The sequence below is a fragment of the Ambystoma mexicanum genome, chromosome 14 (genome assembly GCF_040938575.1).
Source record: "Ambystoma mexicanum isolate Mex_15411 chromosome 14, UKY_AmexF1_1, whole genome shotgun sequence".
NCBI classification, from domain to species: Eukaryota; Metazoa; Chordata; class Amphibia; order Caudata; family Ambystomatidae; genus Ambystoma; species Ambystoma mexicanum.
Window position 1 is genome coordinate 84,097,236 of NC_090940.1, and position 18,187 is coordinate 84,115,422.

Consider the following 18,187-nt stretch of genomic DNA (forward strand, 5'->3'; position numbering starts at 1 on the left):
TTGGGGCTGATGGGGGTTGGAGGCCAAAGTATCTGGAGGGGGACAGGTTGGCTACCCCAGCATGCGTTTGTTCGTTTATTTATTTATTGAGCATTTGTATGGTGCAGTGCAGCAGTGCAGAAATCATGAGAAGCCGCCCATATGGCTGTCTAGCAGGTCATGTCAAAAGGGACATGCCTTTGAGAAAATCCCTGGAAAGGGCTGAATTGTAATTGGTTAGTTATAACACGCTTAATACCCAGAGGTTTCTAAGCAGGAACCCCGGGATCGAACTGGTGTTGCTCCGCATCGTTTTGCTTCCAAGACGAGCGTGTTGCCCCTGAGCCATCCTTCTCAGACGAATGCAAGCATTCCCTATGAGCATTTCAGTGCACTGCACCGAGTCGCATTCTGAGGGTTGCGGGCAAAACAAAGGGTAGCTGATGCCTTAAAAAGGCTTTTTCTAAATTATGGACCTTGCCAGGAATCAAATCATCAGCTCAAGGCGTGAAAGACCCTGTGCACTCCGAGTAGAAGCCCAGCTGTCCCCTTGCCTAGAGGTTGAGGAAATGGGGGAAAAACACCAGAAGAAACATCTCCCAATTAATGTGGAAATCTGAAAGGACCTTCAATGGTAAAGAATTACGCGGTCTCGTAACAACGTACAGACGGCGACGCCGGAAGCTCGCTGACTTTCAGCAGAATCAGCCCCCCGGGAACACCTCTTTCCCTGTCAACAGATTCACTTCCCTGATGCCAAGGGGTTTCATAGGATTTAAAAACCACATTGAGAATTCATAGGCACTTGTGTACGTGCCATGCACGGACATGGCGGGGCGGCATTCACGATCGCATGTAAACCTGGTACCACCCGGTTTCCCATGCTTTAAGTAGACCCAGTGGCGTCGATAGGGTATGGCCTGAGCGGGCAAGGCCCACACGAAATCTGTAAATTCCCACTCACCAGCGCTGCGTGGGCACTCACAGATCACTGCGTTGCGCCCCACCACTTTAGCTTCTGGCCCCACTTGTTAGACAATCCTGGCTGCGCCTCTGAGTAGACCCCTTCCATAAACATATCAAGAGTGCATGGAGAGGGCTGTGGACATGCGAGTGTTAGCGGTAGCGCCCCACTTTTCTTCGCTTCCCCATTACACCCCCGGCATAGCAGCAGCACTTTGAAGGCACTGCGGGTCTTCACAGCACTTGTATAAATGGTACAATAACATAATGTATTCAAAATGTGTGTCCGCAGAGGTCATACGTTGAAACACTTGTGTACAGGCGCGTTATAAATGCCATATCATCTCATATCGCTGGGAAAATCAATGTAAGCCAAGAAAACGAAGAAAGACTCATTTCCTTTGCAGGGCTGGACTGGCCTACGGGAATCGCTGGATATTTCAGGGTGGGCCTCCGCACCCTGGGCCTCTTTTGTGTGGTTACCTATTTTATTTTCAAACTTTATCATAGGAAAATGCTCAAAATGTGTAATATGGGGCCACTTTGAAAATTATTTCCAGGGCCTCTTTTGGTTTCCAGTCCACTCCTGTTCCTTTGGATGCCGCTCTGGTCAGGACGATGGGCTGTTATTCTCCCAAACTTAGCCCACACTATTTGAGCATCTCCTCTTTCACAGACTCCCCCAAATTCCTCAGCATCCTGGCACCAGAGGATGCCTCCAAAGACAACAGGGAAATCTCTCTGGCACCAGCCACCCAGAGACGACTCTAGTTAACGTTTAAGCCGAGAGCGCGCGTCACTGTACAGTAATAGCCATCACGCTAATGGAAAATGTCAGCTTTTTCCTCTCCTGCAAACCCAAGCTATCATTACTTTTTCCATCTCTCCTTATTGTCTTTCTGTAGTCACCTTTTTTCTGCTCCATGTGTAAAAAACGAAGCCAATATTCCGTGTTGGCGCCAGCATCCCCGTGGTGAGCAGTTCGGCTGTTGAGTCCTCGTTGGCTGTCAGAGAAGATTTGGCTCCAGTATGCTGTCACTGCAGGTTGAAGCAAGGGGGTGGGAAACCCCCTCATATTGCTATTTATTTATTTATTTATATGGAAGCTTGAGAGGAGATTTGGCTCCAGTATGCTGTCACTGCAGGTTGAAGCAAGGGGGTGGGAAATCCCCTCATACTGCTATTTATTTATTTATTTATATGGAAGCTTAGACAAGCCAAAACAATCAAACAAGGTGATGGCTTGAAGGTTTTTAATTAATCTGAACCTCTGGCATTGCTCTGGGCAATCCTCTGTCCTCATCAGTGAGGAGTAGCTTGGGTCTCTAGGCCCAGCAGGCACGGGACCCACATCTGGGCATACCCGTCACACTCGGAGTGACGAAAGCCAACAAACGAGGTGATGGCTGGAAGGTTTTTGATTAATCTGAACCTCTGGCATAGCTCTGGGCAACATGTCTGGGGGGGCTCGTGGTCTCGTGCAGACAGGATGTGACCAAGCAGTTCGGCTGGACTGCTCCTTTTTGGGGTGGGATCAAGCCTGATTTGCATATGGTCTTTCCGCTCGTGTCATGGCTTGGCAGGTGAAGAACGATGTTCTGGCGTGTTGCCCAAAGCTATGCCCGTGATTGCGATTGATTCAAAACCTTGCAGTCATCACATTTAGCGTGGCAAAGTAGGTCATTGGTGATCAATGCACAACTCCTTTGGCGCAATCAGGTATCACATCGTACACGAAATATCACTGGAGAGCTCCAGGACCATGAACCCAGACAGGGCCACCCGGTCTTTATCCAACCTATATACACTAATAGAGCAGTCTGGTCTGAGAACTGCTCAATTTCATCTAATTTATAGATGCACAATACATTGGACAAGTACCAATTAACAATACAACATCTACAAGGTTTGCATACATTTAGATAGATAATATTATATAGATTGTATCCTCTGTAGTATTGTAATTCAAACTTAAAAAAACAAAGGGATAAAATGTTCCTGATTCTAAATCGTTTCTGTAGTACTTACTGTGACCGCCTGCCCCCTTCCCTGATTTCTAATCCAACCTCAGCCCCACCCTGTCCCCCCTTCCCTTTTCCATTATTCTGCCTGCAGGGTTTCAAGAGTCTTCATGGGACTATTATTTGCGCACACGTAACCTAATACACACATCCAATCAAATCAGCTTAGTGCTGTGCACGCTGCATTAGCTGCTCACCGCCACAATTCAATGGGGTCTTTACCCTCACACTCTGAAGGGGAAACTCTCAAACAACAAACATTAACACAGAGATCAAACGACCCCTGTTGGAATCAAACAATGGAATAAATGTTGACTTCCAAAGGAAATACAGATTGGAGCATAGGAAAAGCTGAGGATGATTTCAGACACATTTTAGTAAAGCTAGATGATGCTCGTGGCTACAAGAATGATATCAAAACGATGTCCTAATGAAGAGCACAAAGCTCGAAACATGCAACAAAAAGAAAACGCACAAACAGGTTAGTATAAATGATTTTGAAAATCGTACTCAAATAAATTCATGTAAATGTCACATTTTATGTAATCTTCGATAGGTATGCACAGGCTTCCAGATATTATTTCGGATTTGGCGGAACACTTTAGATAGGAGGCAAACAGAGAAGTGTCTCCATCTTGAAGTGTTGCTTGCTGACTGCAGAGGTTTTCTTGCTTCTCTATATGCAGGCATATGGTGGGTCTGGTCCAGCTGACCATGCCAATAGCCGGCCAAGTTTCTGGCCCTCTCCATACTGCCTTGCCATACACTGGCGGCCTAGGTATCTAACCTCCCTAGTAACAGTGCCCTGACACTGTTGTTGAGCTGGCTGTATTCCCACCAGTATGGCACAAACTCTTGGTATGTCTTCTCTCGCTCTCTCAGTTTTTCCTCACACCTGTCCAAGTCCTCTCTAATGGTGTGCAACCAGCCATCCTCCTTGGATATACATAGGCCTTGTATGGAACATTTAAATGCTTCCCATACAGTCACAGAGGAGTCCACTGACTCATCGTCGTCCCCCAAAACACCGGAAAACAGTGGTTGAATATCTGACCTAAACCCAGTATCCGCTAAAACGCAGGGCTTAAATCGATATCCCTGCCCGACCATCGGTCCGTTGGACATTAAGTGGGGTATGATCAAACAGTGCGCAAGTGGGGATAGAACTCTGCTCCACCCACCTGGCCCCCCTGGCAGAGTAAAAAGGAATCCATACGTGAGGTGGCATTATGTACCGATCTGGCCTATCATGTCACTGGGGTCCATTTAACACATTTTTTGCAGCATATTTTTAGGGGGGTATGCCCCCCACACTCCCTCCTCCCCCACACTCCCCTCTCCCCCCCCCACACTCTTGGAAATCACATGCACAACCCACCCCCCCACTATAATATGCAGCGTAAAATGCAGCAAAATGTCAATTTCACTAAAAGCGGTTAAAGGGCTGCGGCGTGGTGGGCGCGTACCATTGTGTACAGGGGAATAGAAGGTATATAGTCTTTCTCAAGAGGGTGCAGAGTTCTCCAAAGATCCACCAGCTCATGGAGCTCTCCCAGCTGTATTTTCTCACGAGCAGACCTAGACAGGGTGCAAAGGACCGAGGAACACGACTCCAGATTCCGAACCAGCACTGTATTGAAGTCTCCGCCCCAGATGATCAAAGGGACAGCAAACCATATCAATCTATATGCGATACACTTGCAGCATTTGGGTGCATCCAGGTTTGGTGCAGTTATTGGCAAACATTATTTTACAACCGTGCATGTCTCCAGCCACCATAACGGATCTACCAGACAAGTCTTTAAGGGACTCACCCAAGGGGGGAGTGTATCAGCACGGCCATCCCTCTAGCATGAAAAAAAACCAATAAGAATATGGGGAACATTCCCACTTTCTGGATAACCGGCTTTTGGGCTTCCATCATAGGAGTCCAATGGGTCTCCTGCAGAAATGCCACCTTCGATGGTGAGAGAGAGTAGAGTGGTGTGGAGAAGGGCTTTGCAGTGGTAGAGTTAGGGTTGAGGGAAAGTGTGTAAGGGGATAATGTGGGGACAGCGAAAGAGTGTTGGCATTGTGTTAAGAGTGGAGTGGGTTAGAGTGGCATTTAGATGGGTGGTGTGGCATGCATGTATGGGGCGGCTATGTGGAATGATGGGGTGGTCTGGTGTGTTAAGGGGTGGTGTGGAGTTGGATTGTGGTGGTGGCGGTGGTGAAATAGCGCAGGGGTGTGGAGCGGTGGTGTGGAATGGTGTGGGATGAGGTAGTGTGGGGTGGGAGTGTTGAGGTTTGTACGAGAATCTCCTCCTTTGGATTCTCTTACCAACTTTTCTCTGACACCCAAATATTCTTCTCTTTTCCTGAACTCTCCTCTGATCTCTCTATCAAAATGTCCAACTGTCTCTCTGCCATTAAATATTGGATGGCTTTGCTCTCTCTGATGTTAAACTCTACCAAAAGAGAGGTACTCTTCTTCCCTGCCAAAATCTCTCTCTCATCTCTTCTGCTGCCTATCCAATTCCCACATTACACTCTCCCCTACTCCTCTTCAGCTGGAAACCTCAGCGTCATCTATGACCCTTCTCACACCGTCTCTTCTTTCATCTCCAAAACTGGAACAGCAGCTCACCTCAAACTCCTAAATCTACGAACATCAGGCACCTCCTTCCTTTCATCACCACCAATCATCTCTTAACCACTCCTGTCTTCTCTAAACTGGACTACTGTGCCAGCGTCTTCTTTAGTCTCCCCAACTATGCTTTCTGTCCTCTCAACAAGATCAGCAACTTCGCTACCAGGACTCTCTTTGAAATACCTCACTTCACACCTACTTCCTCGTACCGTCACCAGGCTGGATGGCTGATGATGCAAAACAGGGCCAGATTTAAATTTCTTCTCCTGGTTCACAAATCTATCCATGGAAAGCCACCACTGTCTATCCCCCTCTGTCCAACTTTAAAAGCCTTCTCACAATCTCCGCTCTGCCTCCTCCACTCTAAGTGTGGCTCTTCGCCCTCTCTGTGCTTCCTCTCGCTTCTGCTCTTTCTCTCTCCTTGCTCCACTTGCGTGGAATTCTCTTGCCCTGAACATCTGAGAAACGGTCCATGTGGATTTGTTCAGAAGCAAGTCTACCTCGTCGCCTCCGAGTTACCCTCTTAACCTACCTCTCATCTGCCTTATAGCTAACATTTTTCCCTTGCCTCTACCCTGCCTCTGTCCCTCACTTTCCTCTGCCTCCACTCTAGCAATTCACCCGTCATGGTCACATGCCTATCACAGCTGGGCATAGAACCTGTTGGTTGTCCTTAATCTATGCATGTCCACCCATGTATTGTCCCCCGTGATTGTTCCATTTACTCCCCTCCACAACCTGGTCAGAATGTCACTTAAAATTGCCCCATTGTAAGAATCTCACTGCTTCTCGTCAAATCTGATTCCTTATCTATTGTTTGTTTGTTTGTGATCAAAAGAGCATGGTTCCGCCCTGTATAAATAAATAAATACATGAAAATAAAAAAGTGGTTGGTAGCATAATGTGTGGAGTGGTGGTGTGGGGGGTAAAACGCCCGGCACACATTGGAAACAAAGCCACAATAACTTGCTTCTAATGCTCAAAAGTCCAAAAACAAGCCACGCAATGGTAGTAAATGGGTTAGAAACCAACCCACATACATTTGAAGTAGGAAATATGTACTAAAAGAAAATGGCGCATTATTATTCTTGCAACTTACCAACACTCATAAATAGAACGCAGAATATTCAGGGTCCACAATGCAGGCCCACGTGACCAAAAGGTACTGAATGAGACACGCTAACTGTGGGAGAGCAGTCATGCGATGGCTATATGAGCACATGTTGCTTCCAGGCATTGGAGCGGAATGCTGATGGCCAAGAGATTTTTTTCTGTTTTTGCGAGGACATCAGTGGTACTGCACCTTTTCTTCTCCATACTATCACTCTCTTGCTATGGCAGAAAGCCTGCAGTTCTACTGAAGGCCAATATTATTATTATTTGAATTATTTATTTTATTTTTTAAGCGCTCACACAGCGTGCGGGCATCGAGGCGCTGTTACAGGTATTGTTTATTGTTTGTTTTTAATTGCACAGTTGTTTGTCTTAGTTGTGTATTTATAACGTGCTTAAATACCCAGAGGTTTCTAAGCGTGGAGCCTGGGATTGAACCTGTGTTGCTTTGTGTTGTCTTGCTTCCAAGGCGAGCACGTTGCCGCTGAGCTATCCTCCCTGGACAATAATAATAGTGAGCTGTAGAGGGTGAGACTGCGCAGTTTCTGTAGTATACGCGGGAGAAATGTACATCTAAAAGAGACATACAATACTCAGTATACAGACAATTCAATCAGTGAATAATTAAATCTCCCTCAATTTGTAAATAAATTATCTATGAGAAAAATAACACGAAGTGGTTAGGTACCAATTTGCATAGTATCCAAGAGCATTTTGGGCGCATAAGACAGACTACCACAATGTATATTTGAAATATGTCTGTGTTGGTGATTTGTGCATTGACCCCTTCTGCACACTGGACTCTCTGCACAGTTCGTTTGTCACAACACTCACCCTAACAGTAAAATGCATGCAAATCACACGATGATGGATGTGAGGCTTAGGTTATTATGAGGACATCTGATTTTCCTAAATGCTTCTTCACAGGTCAATCATTCGGCCTCCTGCTTCCTCCACAGCACAGAGAGAAATCATGCGGCTGCCACCCACTTCCCTTGCTTGATCGGGGCAAAGCACACATGCTCATGACGGCTCACAGGTGGCACAGCCTGGCACCACTTCTCCTCCTCCCATGGGGACAAAGGCAATAATTGCTTAACAGTTCATGGCAGAGCTCTGCGTGACACAGGCAGTGCAGGCGGCTCTTCCTGCGCCGGGCATGAGTCCACATTGTGACGTGTATCTCTCGCCCACTCACATAGGGTTGCTTCTGGCATTGAGGCTCCTGTTGGTCAGGAAACATTCAGTGTGCCAACCAGGACGTGAAAGCCCAGGTACGCATTTTTATGCATTGGACTATCAAAACTGGCTCAAATATTGTTAAACAAGCCCCGATTAGTGGATATGGAGGAAATAGAAAATAAATAACAATCAGTGAGCCGGCGAATTTGTGTCGCAAGTTGCCATGCCAGACATATATCCTGATTCCAACACACTTTCTGCCCCTTTTCTCTGCAGGCTCCTGACAATAATGTATTGCAGGCTCCCAGAACCCACCGGGCGCTGGCAGACAATTTCACAGTGGCAGGCCCTTAAACGGCCGTTGCCACTGTGCAATGCTGCAAAAGAGAAAAATGCACTCCTATCCTTGGTTGAAGGATAGAAATGCATTTGGGAGTGCAGCGGCGCAGACGTATACTCTCGACACACATTTAAAAAAAATGCCTGAACGGTTCAGAAATGAACCTCGCAAGCGTTGCGCCGCCCCTCGTGTCTGGTCCTCACAGGCGCTGGGGAAAGTCTGCGATTATTTTGCATTTCCAAGCATGCACCATTTGGGGTGTGCATTGAATTGCCCAGAAACGCCCCCTTATTTGCACAAATGTTCAAAAAAAGGATATATGAGCGTGCACGCATTCAGGTGCCCTTTAAGGATTAGGGCGCGCCTTCATTGTGCAAGTGAGGCGGTGCAAAAGCCCTCTTCCCTCATCAGTGGCTCAGACCTATATGGGGTCGCCTCCAGATTACTCCCGGGCCCTCGTCCCTCTCAGCAGAACATGACAGGTGTATTTGTACATCTCAGCATGTACCCCAGGGAGGTATATTGGGGCCCAAGGGAGGTATATTGGGTTTCCAGGGAGGTATATTGGGGTCCCACGGAGGTATATTGGGATCCCAGGGAGGTATGTGTGTTTGTTTATTGATTTGGTAATGTGCACCGAACCTTTAGGCAACTGGGCATTCCTGTGCCCAGGGAGGTCTATTGGGGTGCTAGGGAGGTATATTGGGGTTCTATCTGATTTGCTCGAAGTTATTTGGTCGAGGGAGATTAACATTTTTTTTTGGTTAGGGACATTTTATCGCAAATGTATGAGGGGTAGATCCCCCTGAACCCCTGCCTTTACCTCCTCCATCAGTTTTCATTACCCAAACTCACCCCCCATACACATTTGCGATAAATTCTTCCGAAATTACCTTCGACCAAATATGCTGCGGCAAAACCTCCCATTCCGTATATATTGGCTAGACAGATACCGGATGTGTGCGTATCATACATTCATCAATCACAGCACTCCTTATACACACCGCCCCATGAGGACAGGGAGCAGACACATCTGCTAAGGCAAAGACTAAGATGGCCAGAGCCATGCTTCTGCTTAATCTTCATAGCTGCATAAAGCCCAGTGCGCCTCTGTTGGGGTCTGTCAAACAGCACACAATCTTTACCCATCATGCACTTGGAAACATGACACAGTAAACAAACAGGGCTCTTGGCTTCCAGTGATCATATGACCCTGATGACATTAAAAAAACAAATGTTTATGTAAAATTGGTCTTTTATAATTCACTTAATACCGAAGAGATTTCTAAGCGTGGACCCGGGATTTGAACCTGTGTTGCTCTGTGTCTTGCTTGCAAAACGAGCGCGTTGCCACTGAGATGTACTACTCGTGCCTCCAGAATTGTTCAGTCCTGAATGACCGTATTACCAAGTAAATGCATTTTGGTAGTTATAGCCTTAGATCATATGAACGGGGAGAACTGGAGTAGAATATGAGATTACATTGATCTGTGAAGGGGAAATCTCGGACTAGCAGCATGCAGGGTAATATAGGGGCATAGGCTAGTCATTTCTAAGTGGGCTACTGGCAAGAGCATGGCAGAAAAGGAAATCAATGTGGTAAGAGCAGACCAAAGTTCTCCTGGCGGTACCTTACCTTCGATGCTCTGTGGTCCCACCAGGTTCATGGCTTGGTGTGCAGGGTACTCCACGCGGGGCCTGGCAATGCCCAGCTGCTCCATGACGCCATGGAGTAGGCGCTGGATGTCTGCATCCGACACGCGGTCTGGACTTCGCGGACTGTGAGCTGAAGACAGCGACGATCCCAACACCAACAAAATGGCCGCACTCTGCATCAGCAGAGATGCCATTCCTTCCACCTGCCAGGAAAACAATGGAGGTGTGAATCTTATAAGACACTTCCCATAGCATTACGGATGGCGAAGCACTGATAATGGAAAGGTTTCTCGTCAGTGGTTCTGAGTAATGTAGACAGCGGGAATTAACTGAACCTCGGGACCTGGGGCCCTTTAAGACGAGGTAGCAATACTTAGAGATTGATGGGGATTCAGGATTTACTCATAAATCAATAATAAAAATGACTCAGAATGTTGGCAAAACTCAATACTGTATTATTTGCAATTATCTAAAACGGGGAGTACAAATTACATCATCAGACGTCGCACAGCAATTTCTGTGTTGCATGAAAAACACAGTTATATAATAAAAACTTGTCATCACTGACGTCACACTACGTGGCAAAGTAAGTAAGCCTACTAAGGAAAGTGATAGGCTTACAGGGAACCTCTAAGGATACATTCCATACTACCTGGGGCTGTGATTAGGTCTCGACAACTTAGCCCTTCTCTAGTGCAAGTCATCTTCATTGTCACAAAATACACAATGATTCATTGGTTACACAAACTATAGGGCTGTCTGATACGTGGCCCTCTACAATTGGTTAGCACATTTGTACCCTTCTGGAATATTCCACTCGCTAGCAGCACGCAATCTGGTTACCCCAGGTGCTGGTCATGCATCCCCACCCAATTAGCCCAACATCTATCATCACTCCGGCCGTCTGCCATTCAATTAAGACTTTGAACTTGGACTTGCAGAAGCTCTCTGTGCCTGAGAAATAGAAGGGAGTGTGGCATGGTTTTATCTTCTGGTCTCGGCGTAGCTCGACCCAAAGTCTATTTCGATCTGACCATGTGACTGGAGAACATGATTTCGAGCTCTTTGTTGCCTATTAAATGATGGACTCTTGACGTTTCAATGTTTTTTTATTTCACTTCAAACCGAAGTTTGTTTCTTTCTCACGTTCATAGCAGCTTCTTAACAGACAACCAGGCTCAAGGTGGCCTCGACTCTTGGTGCTGGGCCAGCCAGCCTTTCTTGAATTTCTCCTTTGCAATCAGCTATTTTCCAACTGGGCCACACTCAAGCCCTTTTCATTCTCATGGATCCAAGTTTGCTAAAGTGTGTTGTGGAACATCCAGACTCAGTACATTCCTATATTATATATATACATTGGTGCATCGCCTGCAGTCTATTCACTACGTAGCCAACCTCATGATTACTTTGTCTGCTTGCGTTTCAGCATCTGTACAATTATAAAATGACTTTACATTTTGTTCAGTGTTCTCTTCATGTGAACACCTTCATTTAGATCCCAAAATGTTGCTTAACTTCGACACTTCATCTTCAGTTTCTATAGAGTGTCTATATTCTTTCTTTATTGACATCTCTTCTGAGTGTGTCAGTTCTATTTCGCATGATGTCACCAGTCTTCTTTCTTGCTTATTTTCATACTTCTTCCAGGACGCTGTCCAGAAGACCATTATTTCTTCATGGATGCATATAGGGTTTTCTAAATGGATACCTTATCTCAAGGACTCTTTGCTGTATAGATAGCCTCACTGGAACTGCCTGTGTCGCAATTTCCGGTTCCCAACATATAGGCAACATAGGGGCGGAGCTTCTGGTAGGGGTGCTTGGCTCCTCCTCTACAGAACTTTCAGCTGCTTTGAATGCCACTGAGAAACACATGGCAGAAAACATCCAGTCTGATACCGGCCCGCGTGCTATGCACACTGTCTTTTCCTGTGGGGTCTTCCATTCTAAAGCCGCCTGGGTAGTGGAGAGGGCTACAGATATGTGCTTCAGCAAAACAGGAGTGATGGCTGGAACATTTTGAATGAAACATAACCACTGGCATTGCTCTGGGGGGACCACCCCACCATTGTATTTCAGCTTACCACGCCATTACAAAAGAGAAAAAAAGCATATGCAAATCACGCTTGCTACCAGTGCAAAAGGGGCAGGAATTGCTAGATCACGTCTCTGCACGAGACCACCAACATCCCCAGACATTTTCTAGCATGAATTGGTGTCTTTATTGTGGTGAAGCCCGGGCCTCTAGGCCCAGCAGGTGCTGGACCGATGCCTGGGCATACCAGCCCCACTCAGGGTGGCTTAAGCACAAAAGAAAAGTGATTGCCGGTGCCATGGATATTGGGCAACAGCATCGCTCCTGTCATCACACTGGTTCATTAATTTATTCATCATGCTAATTGAAAGCCTAACCCTGGAAAAGCAGCATGGAAGGAGCGAAACATGCGCCAGGTCTAGGTCACCTGGCCTAAGCACCACCCTCCTTCTTAGCCCTGCCTCTTCCTTCCTGCTCTTAACTCGTAGATCTAGGGCGTCTTTTGTTCGGGCGTCCGAATCGAAGGGCAGACAAAGACAAGGGCAATTCCTGTTCGAACCAGTAGGACCCACGGCCCGACCTCATGCTCAGACAGCAGTTAAGCATGCACCAGCATGTGTTTACTCCCTCTGTCCCCAGAGGCCATCTCCACCCCCTCTGGTCCCCCCGTGATGTTCCCTTGTGCCCCCTTCTCGCACACAGGTGTTGCCTGTTTTGCTTGATTCTTCTACCCTGCTCCCCCTCCAGACTACTTCTGCAGGAGTCTGTCCTGATACATTCTGGTTTCACCAAAACCATCTTGTGGACAATGCTGGATTTGACTTTTATGCACTTCATTGATTAACGGTGTGTCACCCTTTCTCAACTCTCATGCTGGACTTCCTTTGTATCTTGTACTCATGGTGGTCCTGAATCAAGCTGTTCCCATCTTCATCTTGTATCCTGGCTTGCAACATTATGTGTTACTACTGACTTCTGCAATTGTATTCGCTCTCCACTCTTGCTTCTCTGCTCTTTTTGACTGCTTACTCTCTGTTCTCTCCTTCTCTCCATTTTCCTATCTCCTCCCCTTACTTCTTCTATGCACTTACTCTATCAGCATTGTCCCTGGAGCTAGTATGATAGCAACCTCGTCTGTCCCCCCCCCCCTCCAGCACTATCTGAAATGTCGTCAGGCCTAGTACGATAGTCGCTTGTTTTGTTCCTCCACTCCCTTTCTGCACCCCTCTCCCTCACCTTTTGTTTTCCTCCGGCTCTACCAGAAATGTTATCAGGCCTAGTGCTGTAGTCACCTGTCTGTTTCCATTTCCTTCCCACTCTCCCCCTCCCTTCCTTATCTATGTCTTAGCACTTGCGCTATCTGAAATGTCATTAGGCCGAGTACGATAGTTAATTTCACATCCTTACTGTTCATGGCCTGTAAGAATGTAATTGTATTTTCCCTTGTTCCCTCCCTTGCCTTGAAGTGCTTTGAAACACATTGTGTATAGGCGCTATACAAATAAACGATCATATCATAATGTAAACTGCCTAAGAAGGCACAATGTACCCAAGTGTAATAGAAACTGGTAATAATTGGCTATGAGTCTGATAGAAACTGGCCATGCTGTACTTACTAGAAACAATGTAAACTGCCAATTGTAGGCTATGGGGGTATGTTGGGAACCGGCCATGATATGCCAACTTGGCATAAAGCAAACTGTCTAATAGGGCATGATGTTAATTGAATAATTAACTCAGCTGAACTCTTTAAAATCTGCAAGGAACTGGCGAATCCTGCCGCAGTCTCTACCTCCCCTGTCCCTTCCCAGGCCCTCTGCACAGCACTGGCGTCTCATTTCGTCTTTAAAACTCAGGACATCATGTCTTCACTCTCCGCCTATCCCCTCCTTTCCCCGCCTCCCTGCTCTTCCCCTGGCTCTCCTGCAGCCACCCCTCCTCCCTCCTTCTCTTCCTTTCTCCTTTTCTCCGCAGACAAGGTTTCTAGACAAGTCCGATCTATGAAAGTCTCGTCAAAACAGGTTCACCCCTGTTCCTCCAAAACTATCAAGGACCACATCGACTCCCTGGCTCCTGCCCTGGCTGATTTCTGCAAATCACACCTTCGCCACCGGAATCTTCCCATCCCACATGAAGCACTCTCTTGTGCACCCTCTTCTTAAGAAACCCTCTGCCGACCCCTTCTGCCCGGCTATCGCCCAATCTCCATTACTCCCTTCCTGGGCAAGCTCCTGGAGAAACTGGCCATCTCCCAGCTTAATCGCCACACCAAATCGGTTGGTTGTCTTCATGACCATCAGTCTGGCTTCAGAGCTGCCTGAAGCACGGAAACTACTCTCCTGAACATCCGTGAAGACCTGCTCTCCAATCTTGACTCTGACACTCCTTGTGTCCTCATCTTGCTTGATCTCTCTTCTGCCTTTGACACTGTCAACCATGCCATCCTGCTCAACCGTCTCTGTGATAACCTGGGTATCATGGGTCAGGCTCTGGCATGGCTGACTTCTTTCCTCTCTGACCGACCCTCCTAGGTCCAACTTGGGTCCTTCCTCTCTGATATCTTTTTCTCTACCTGTAGCTGTTCAACCAATACTTGGCACTCCTTGCCCACCGCATCGCCGCTCTTTGCCCCAAGCTTCAGTGCTATGCGGATGATACCCAGCTCATTTACAGGCTACCCTCGGCCTCCTCCTCTCCTTGCCTCATCTCTGACTCTCTGTCTGCTATTCAGGAGTGGTGTGCCGCCAATGACCTCTGCCTTAATGCCAGTAACAATAACATTCTACTCATCAGCAAACCCACTCCCTCCTTCCCTGCAGCTCTCTGGCCGGCCTCTCTGGGCCCTCTTCCTGCTCCCACCTGCAAGGCTAAAAACCTCAGGGTCATCTTCGATTCCACACTCTCCTTCTCTCCTCACATCTCTGATGTCTCTAGGAAGTCACACTACCAGTTGCACCTCCTCAGAGGTATTCTCCCTTTCCTCGACTTCCCTCAGAAGCTCACTGTCTCCAGAGCTCTGGTTCTCTCTAGGCTGGACTATTGCAACAGCCTCTTTCTAAATCTATCTGCCTCTACACTCCGCCCTCTGCAATTTATCCAGAACAGGACTACAAGACTTGTCCTTGGCCTCAAGCCCAGGGATCGTATCTCTCCAGGACTGAAATCTCTGCACTGGCTCCCAGTGGCTGCGAGGATTAAGTTCAAAACCCTCTGCTTTGTCCACAAGGCCTTCTGGGGCCTGGGGCCACAATACCTTCAACTCACTCTTCCCAAATATCTTCCTTCTCGAGCTCTTCGCTCATCCGCCTCCAACTCCCTCAGGGTCAGTCCCTTCTCCAAGCAACGAGTTGGTGGTAGATCTCTCTCTTCAGCAGGGGCCTCCCTCTGGAACAGCCTTCCTGCCTCCCTGAAACTTGAGAACCATCTCCGGTTCCAGAAGCACCCCAAAACCTTCCTCTTTGCCTCTGCTTTCTCTCCCCTCTCTCCCCTGCTGAATTCCTGGCTGAAACTGCACTGGTTACCTGGCCACCCTTTCCGATCTCGGGCCCAGGCCCCGCCAGTTGCACACCTGCACTGCCTCCCAGGCAACCCCCGGGACTGTTTTCTTAATCCCTACAGTCCCCCTACCAGCACTTATGTCTGCATTTACCTCGCACTTGCCACCATCTGGCCGTTTTGATTATCTTATTATTCTACTATCCCATGTACTACACTTTCCCCTCTCCCCTCCCCCACTCACTTTTCCTTTTCCTTCCCGTGCACTTGCGCAACCTACATGACACCAGGCCTAGTAAGATCGTTGTCTGTCCTCCCTGTGATCCCCCTCCCTTGCCTCGTCGCGCCTTGATACACTTGTGTATAGGCGCGTTATAAATGCCATATCATATCATATCATTGATATCTAAGTAATACAAACCGGTAATGATGGGTTAAGTGAGTCTGATGGTACTGGCCATGCTGTGCTCACTAGGAACAATGTAAATTGCCAATTGTTAGCCATGTGAGTACGCTGGGAACTGGCCACGATAGGCCAACTTGGCATAATGTGAACTGGCTAATAAGGCATGATGTACCTAAGTGTAATACAAACCGGTGATGATGGGTCAAGTGAGTCTGATGGAAACCGGCCATGCTGTGCTTACTAGTAAGAACGTGCACTACCAATTATATGCTATGTGGCTATGCTGGGAACCGGCCATGATGTGCCAAATTGTTATAATGTAAACTGCCGAATTGGGCATGATGTTAATTGATATCAAAGCATAATGCAAACAAGTAATTATGGGTTAGTGAGTCAGAGGAAACTGGCTATGCTTTGCTTAGTAGGAACAATGCTAACTGTCAATTGTGTGCTATGTGGATATGTTGGGAACCGGCCATGATAGGCTAACTTGGCATAATGCAAACTGTCTAATAGGGCATGATGTTCATTGATATCCAAGTAATACAAACCGGTAATGATGGGTTGAGTGAGTCAGAGGAAACTGGCCATGCTGTGCTACCTCGGCATAATGTGAACTACTACCAATTTTATGCTAGCTGAGTTGAAGTACATATACATAAACGAGAGAACACTATTTATTCGCCACATTGTTTGGCGCCTTAAAAAACCCTAAAATAAGATATGACATTTTCCATAAGGTAGAGTAAAACAGTTCGGCTCCTTTTAGGAACCCGCGTGAAAAACTCAGTGACGTCCGTACATGTTAGTCCCGAACAGCTACACTACTTATAATGTACACAGAGCACCGCGGAAGTCACGGGGTCTCGCAAGGCATTAGCCAAAGGAATTGGATTTCCGGGGGACACCTGCCAGAACTCGAACCCGAGCCCCGCAGCGTATATAGAGTGTCTTCCCATTACCATGACTGGTGATTTATATAGCGCTTCGCGCTAGACACCCCCCAGCTTTTAGGCGCCCGACGGGGGTGTAACCCATATTGCACATTGTCGCCCTGAGCTCGCCAAGTTGCTTCTGCTTCAGCAGGTGCATTGAGGCACTGAACTATCCAAGCAACGGGTGGCCCACACCGGCCAACATCTGCCGCGTGTATGGCCGACGGCGACGGGATCCCCTGTTGTCATGGAAACCCTTCCCCCTTTGAAACCTACACTGCCAGTCACCTGCGTGCCCGACTTAGACGCGCTTTGTGATTGGCTGAGCCGAGCGTGATTTCCACAGGAACAGCTGACTGTGCCGCCGATTAAACCGTGGCCGCGTCGGCCCGTGACGCAGAGAGTACATTTTAAATCAACTCGCGCAATCTTGCACGTAATAACACTACATACAATTGCATAATGCAAACATTGCTGTTACTGCGTTGGAACAAAAAAATACTGGAATACAAATATGAAAACACAACTTTTATCCTCGCTGTGAAAAATCCTCATTGTGGAAAGCCCATGCAAATGAATAAAGAGTAGGATACACCCTTGGACCGTTATATTTCCGCCCGTTGGGACACCTGGTTATTTATATATCACGCACACAGCAGACTAAAGCACAGCCTCGAGGCGCTTTAGTGGGCATCATCACCAGTCGGCTCAACGGTACACTGCATCGACCTCAGCTCACAAGGGTGGCGAGCGGACCGCGCCCCGCCGGGGCGACTCCCGAGAGCTGCAGGAGGCCCGCACACCCGTGCAGCGGAAGCACAACCCGCGCGTCTACCTTACTGTCCCAGAAAAGCGCGCTCTGGCATCTCTTAGAAATAGCTTATTTATAAGGAGGAAGGAAAACGGACACGCGGTGGAGCTGCGCGGCGTTTTCCGTGGCGGGAGAGGGACTGGGGGGGGGGGTAGGGTCCAATTTGTTTTTTCAGTACTCTTTTGACCTGCTATATACCCTCCCCAGCCTGACAGGGTGGGTAAATGAATAAAAACTGCGCTTACCGGTGCGAAAATGGAGGCCGTCGACTGGCAGCTTCTGCGAGAGATGGCGAGATCAGGTGGGTGGGCGGGGGAGCAGGGGCGGGCAGATGGAGGAAGGGGCGGGAGATGGAGCCGGGAGCGAGAGAGGGATGCACTCAGGAAATGAGAAGAGGCGGGGCGGGGGCAAAGAGAGGCAGAGCAGAGATATTGGCAGTTTAACAATTACTCCCCCCTTCCCCCCGGCCAAGTATGTTTCTTTCATTGAACCCGTCCCTCAGCAGGGAGGAGCATTATGGGTAATAAATAAAACATCGGTGCAAGCAGGTGCTTCATGGGAGGGCCAGGGCCTTGCCTAATTGCTTATAGTCGTGCCTTAATGCCAAGAAAACACAGGTCAA

At 47.8% G+C, this 18,187-nt stretch overlaps 1 protein-coding gene across 1 annotated transcript in view; it reads right to left on the bottom strand.

Moving 5' to 3' along the window:
• SCG5 (secretogranin V) overlaps window positions 1–17,962 on the bottom strand; it is an 80,141-nt gene extending 62,179 nt beyond the window's left edge. Inside the window, exons 1-2 of the mRNA XM_069638561.1 lie at window positions 17,811–17,962; window positions 9,864–10,086 (exon numbers count right to left, since the gene is read on the bottom strand). Of these exons, the coding sequence (XP_069494662.1) occupies window positions 9,864–10,077 (214 nt within the window). The 5' untranslated portion in view covers window positions 10,078–10,086; window positions 17,811–17,962. The remainder of the gene's footprint in view (window positions 1–9,863; window positions 10,087–17,810) is intronic.
• Between the last annotated feature and the right edge of the window lie 225 nt (window positions 17,963–18,187).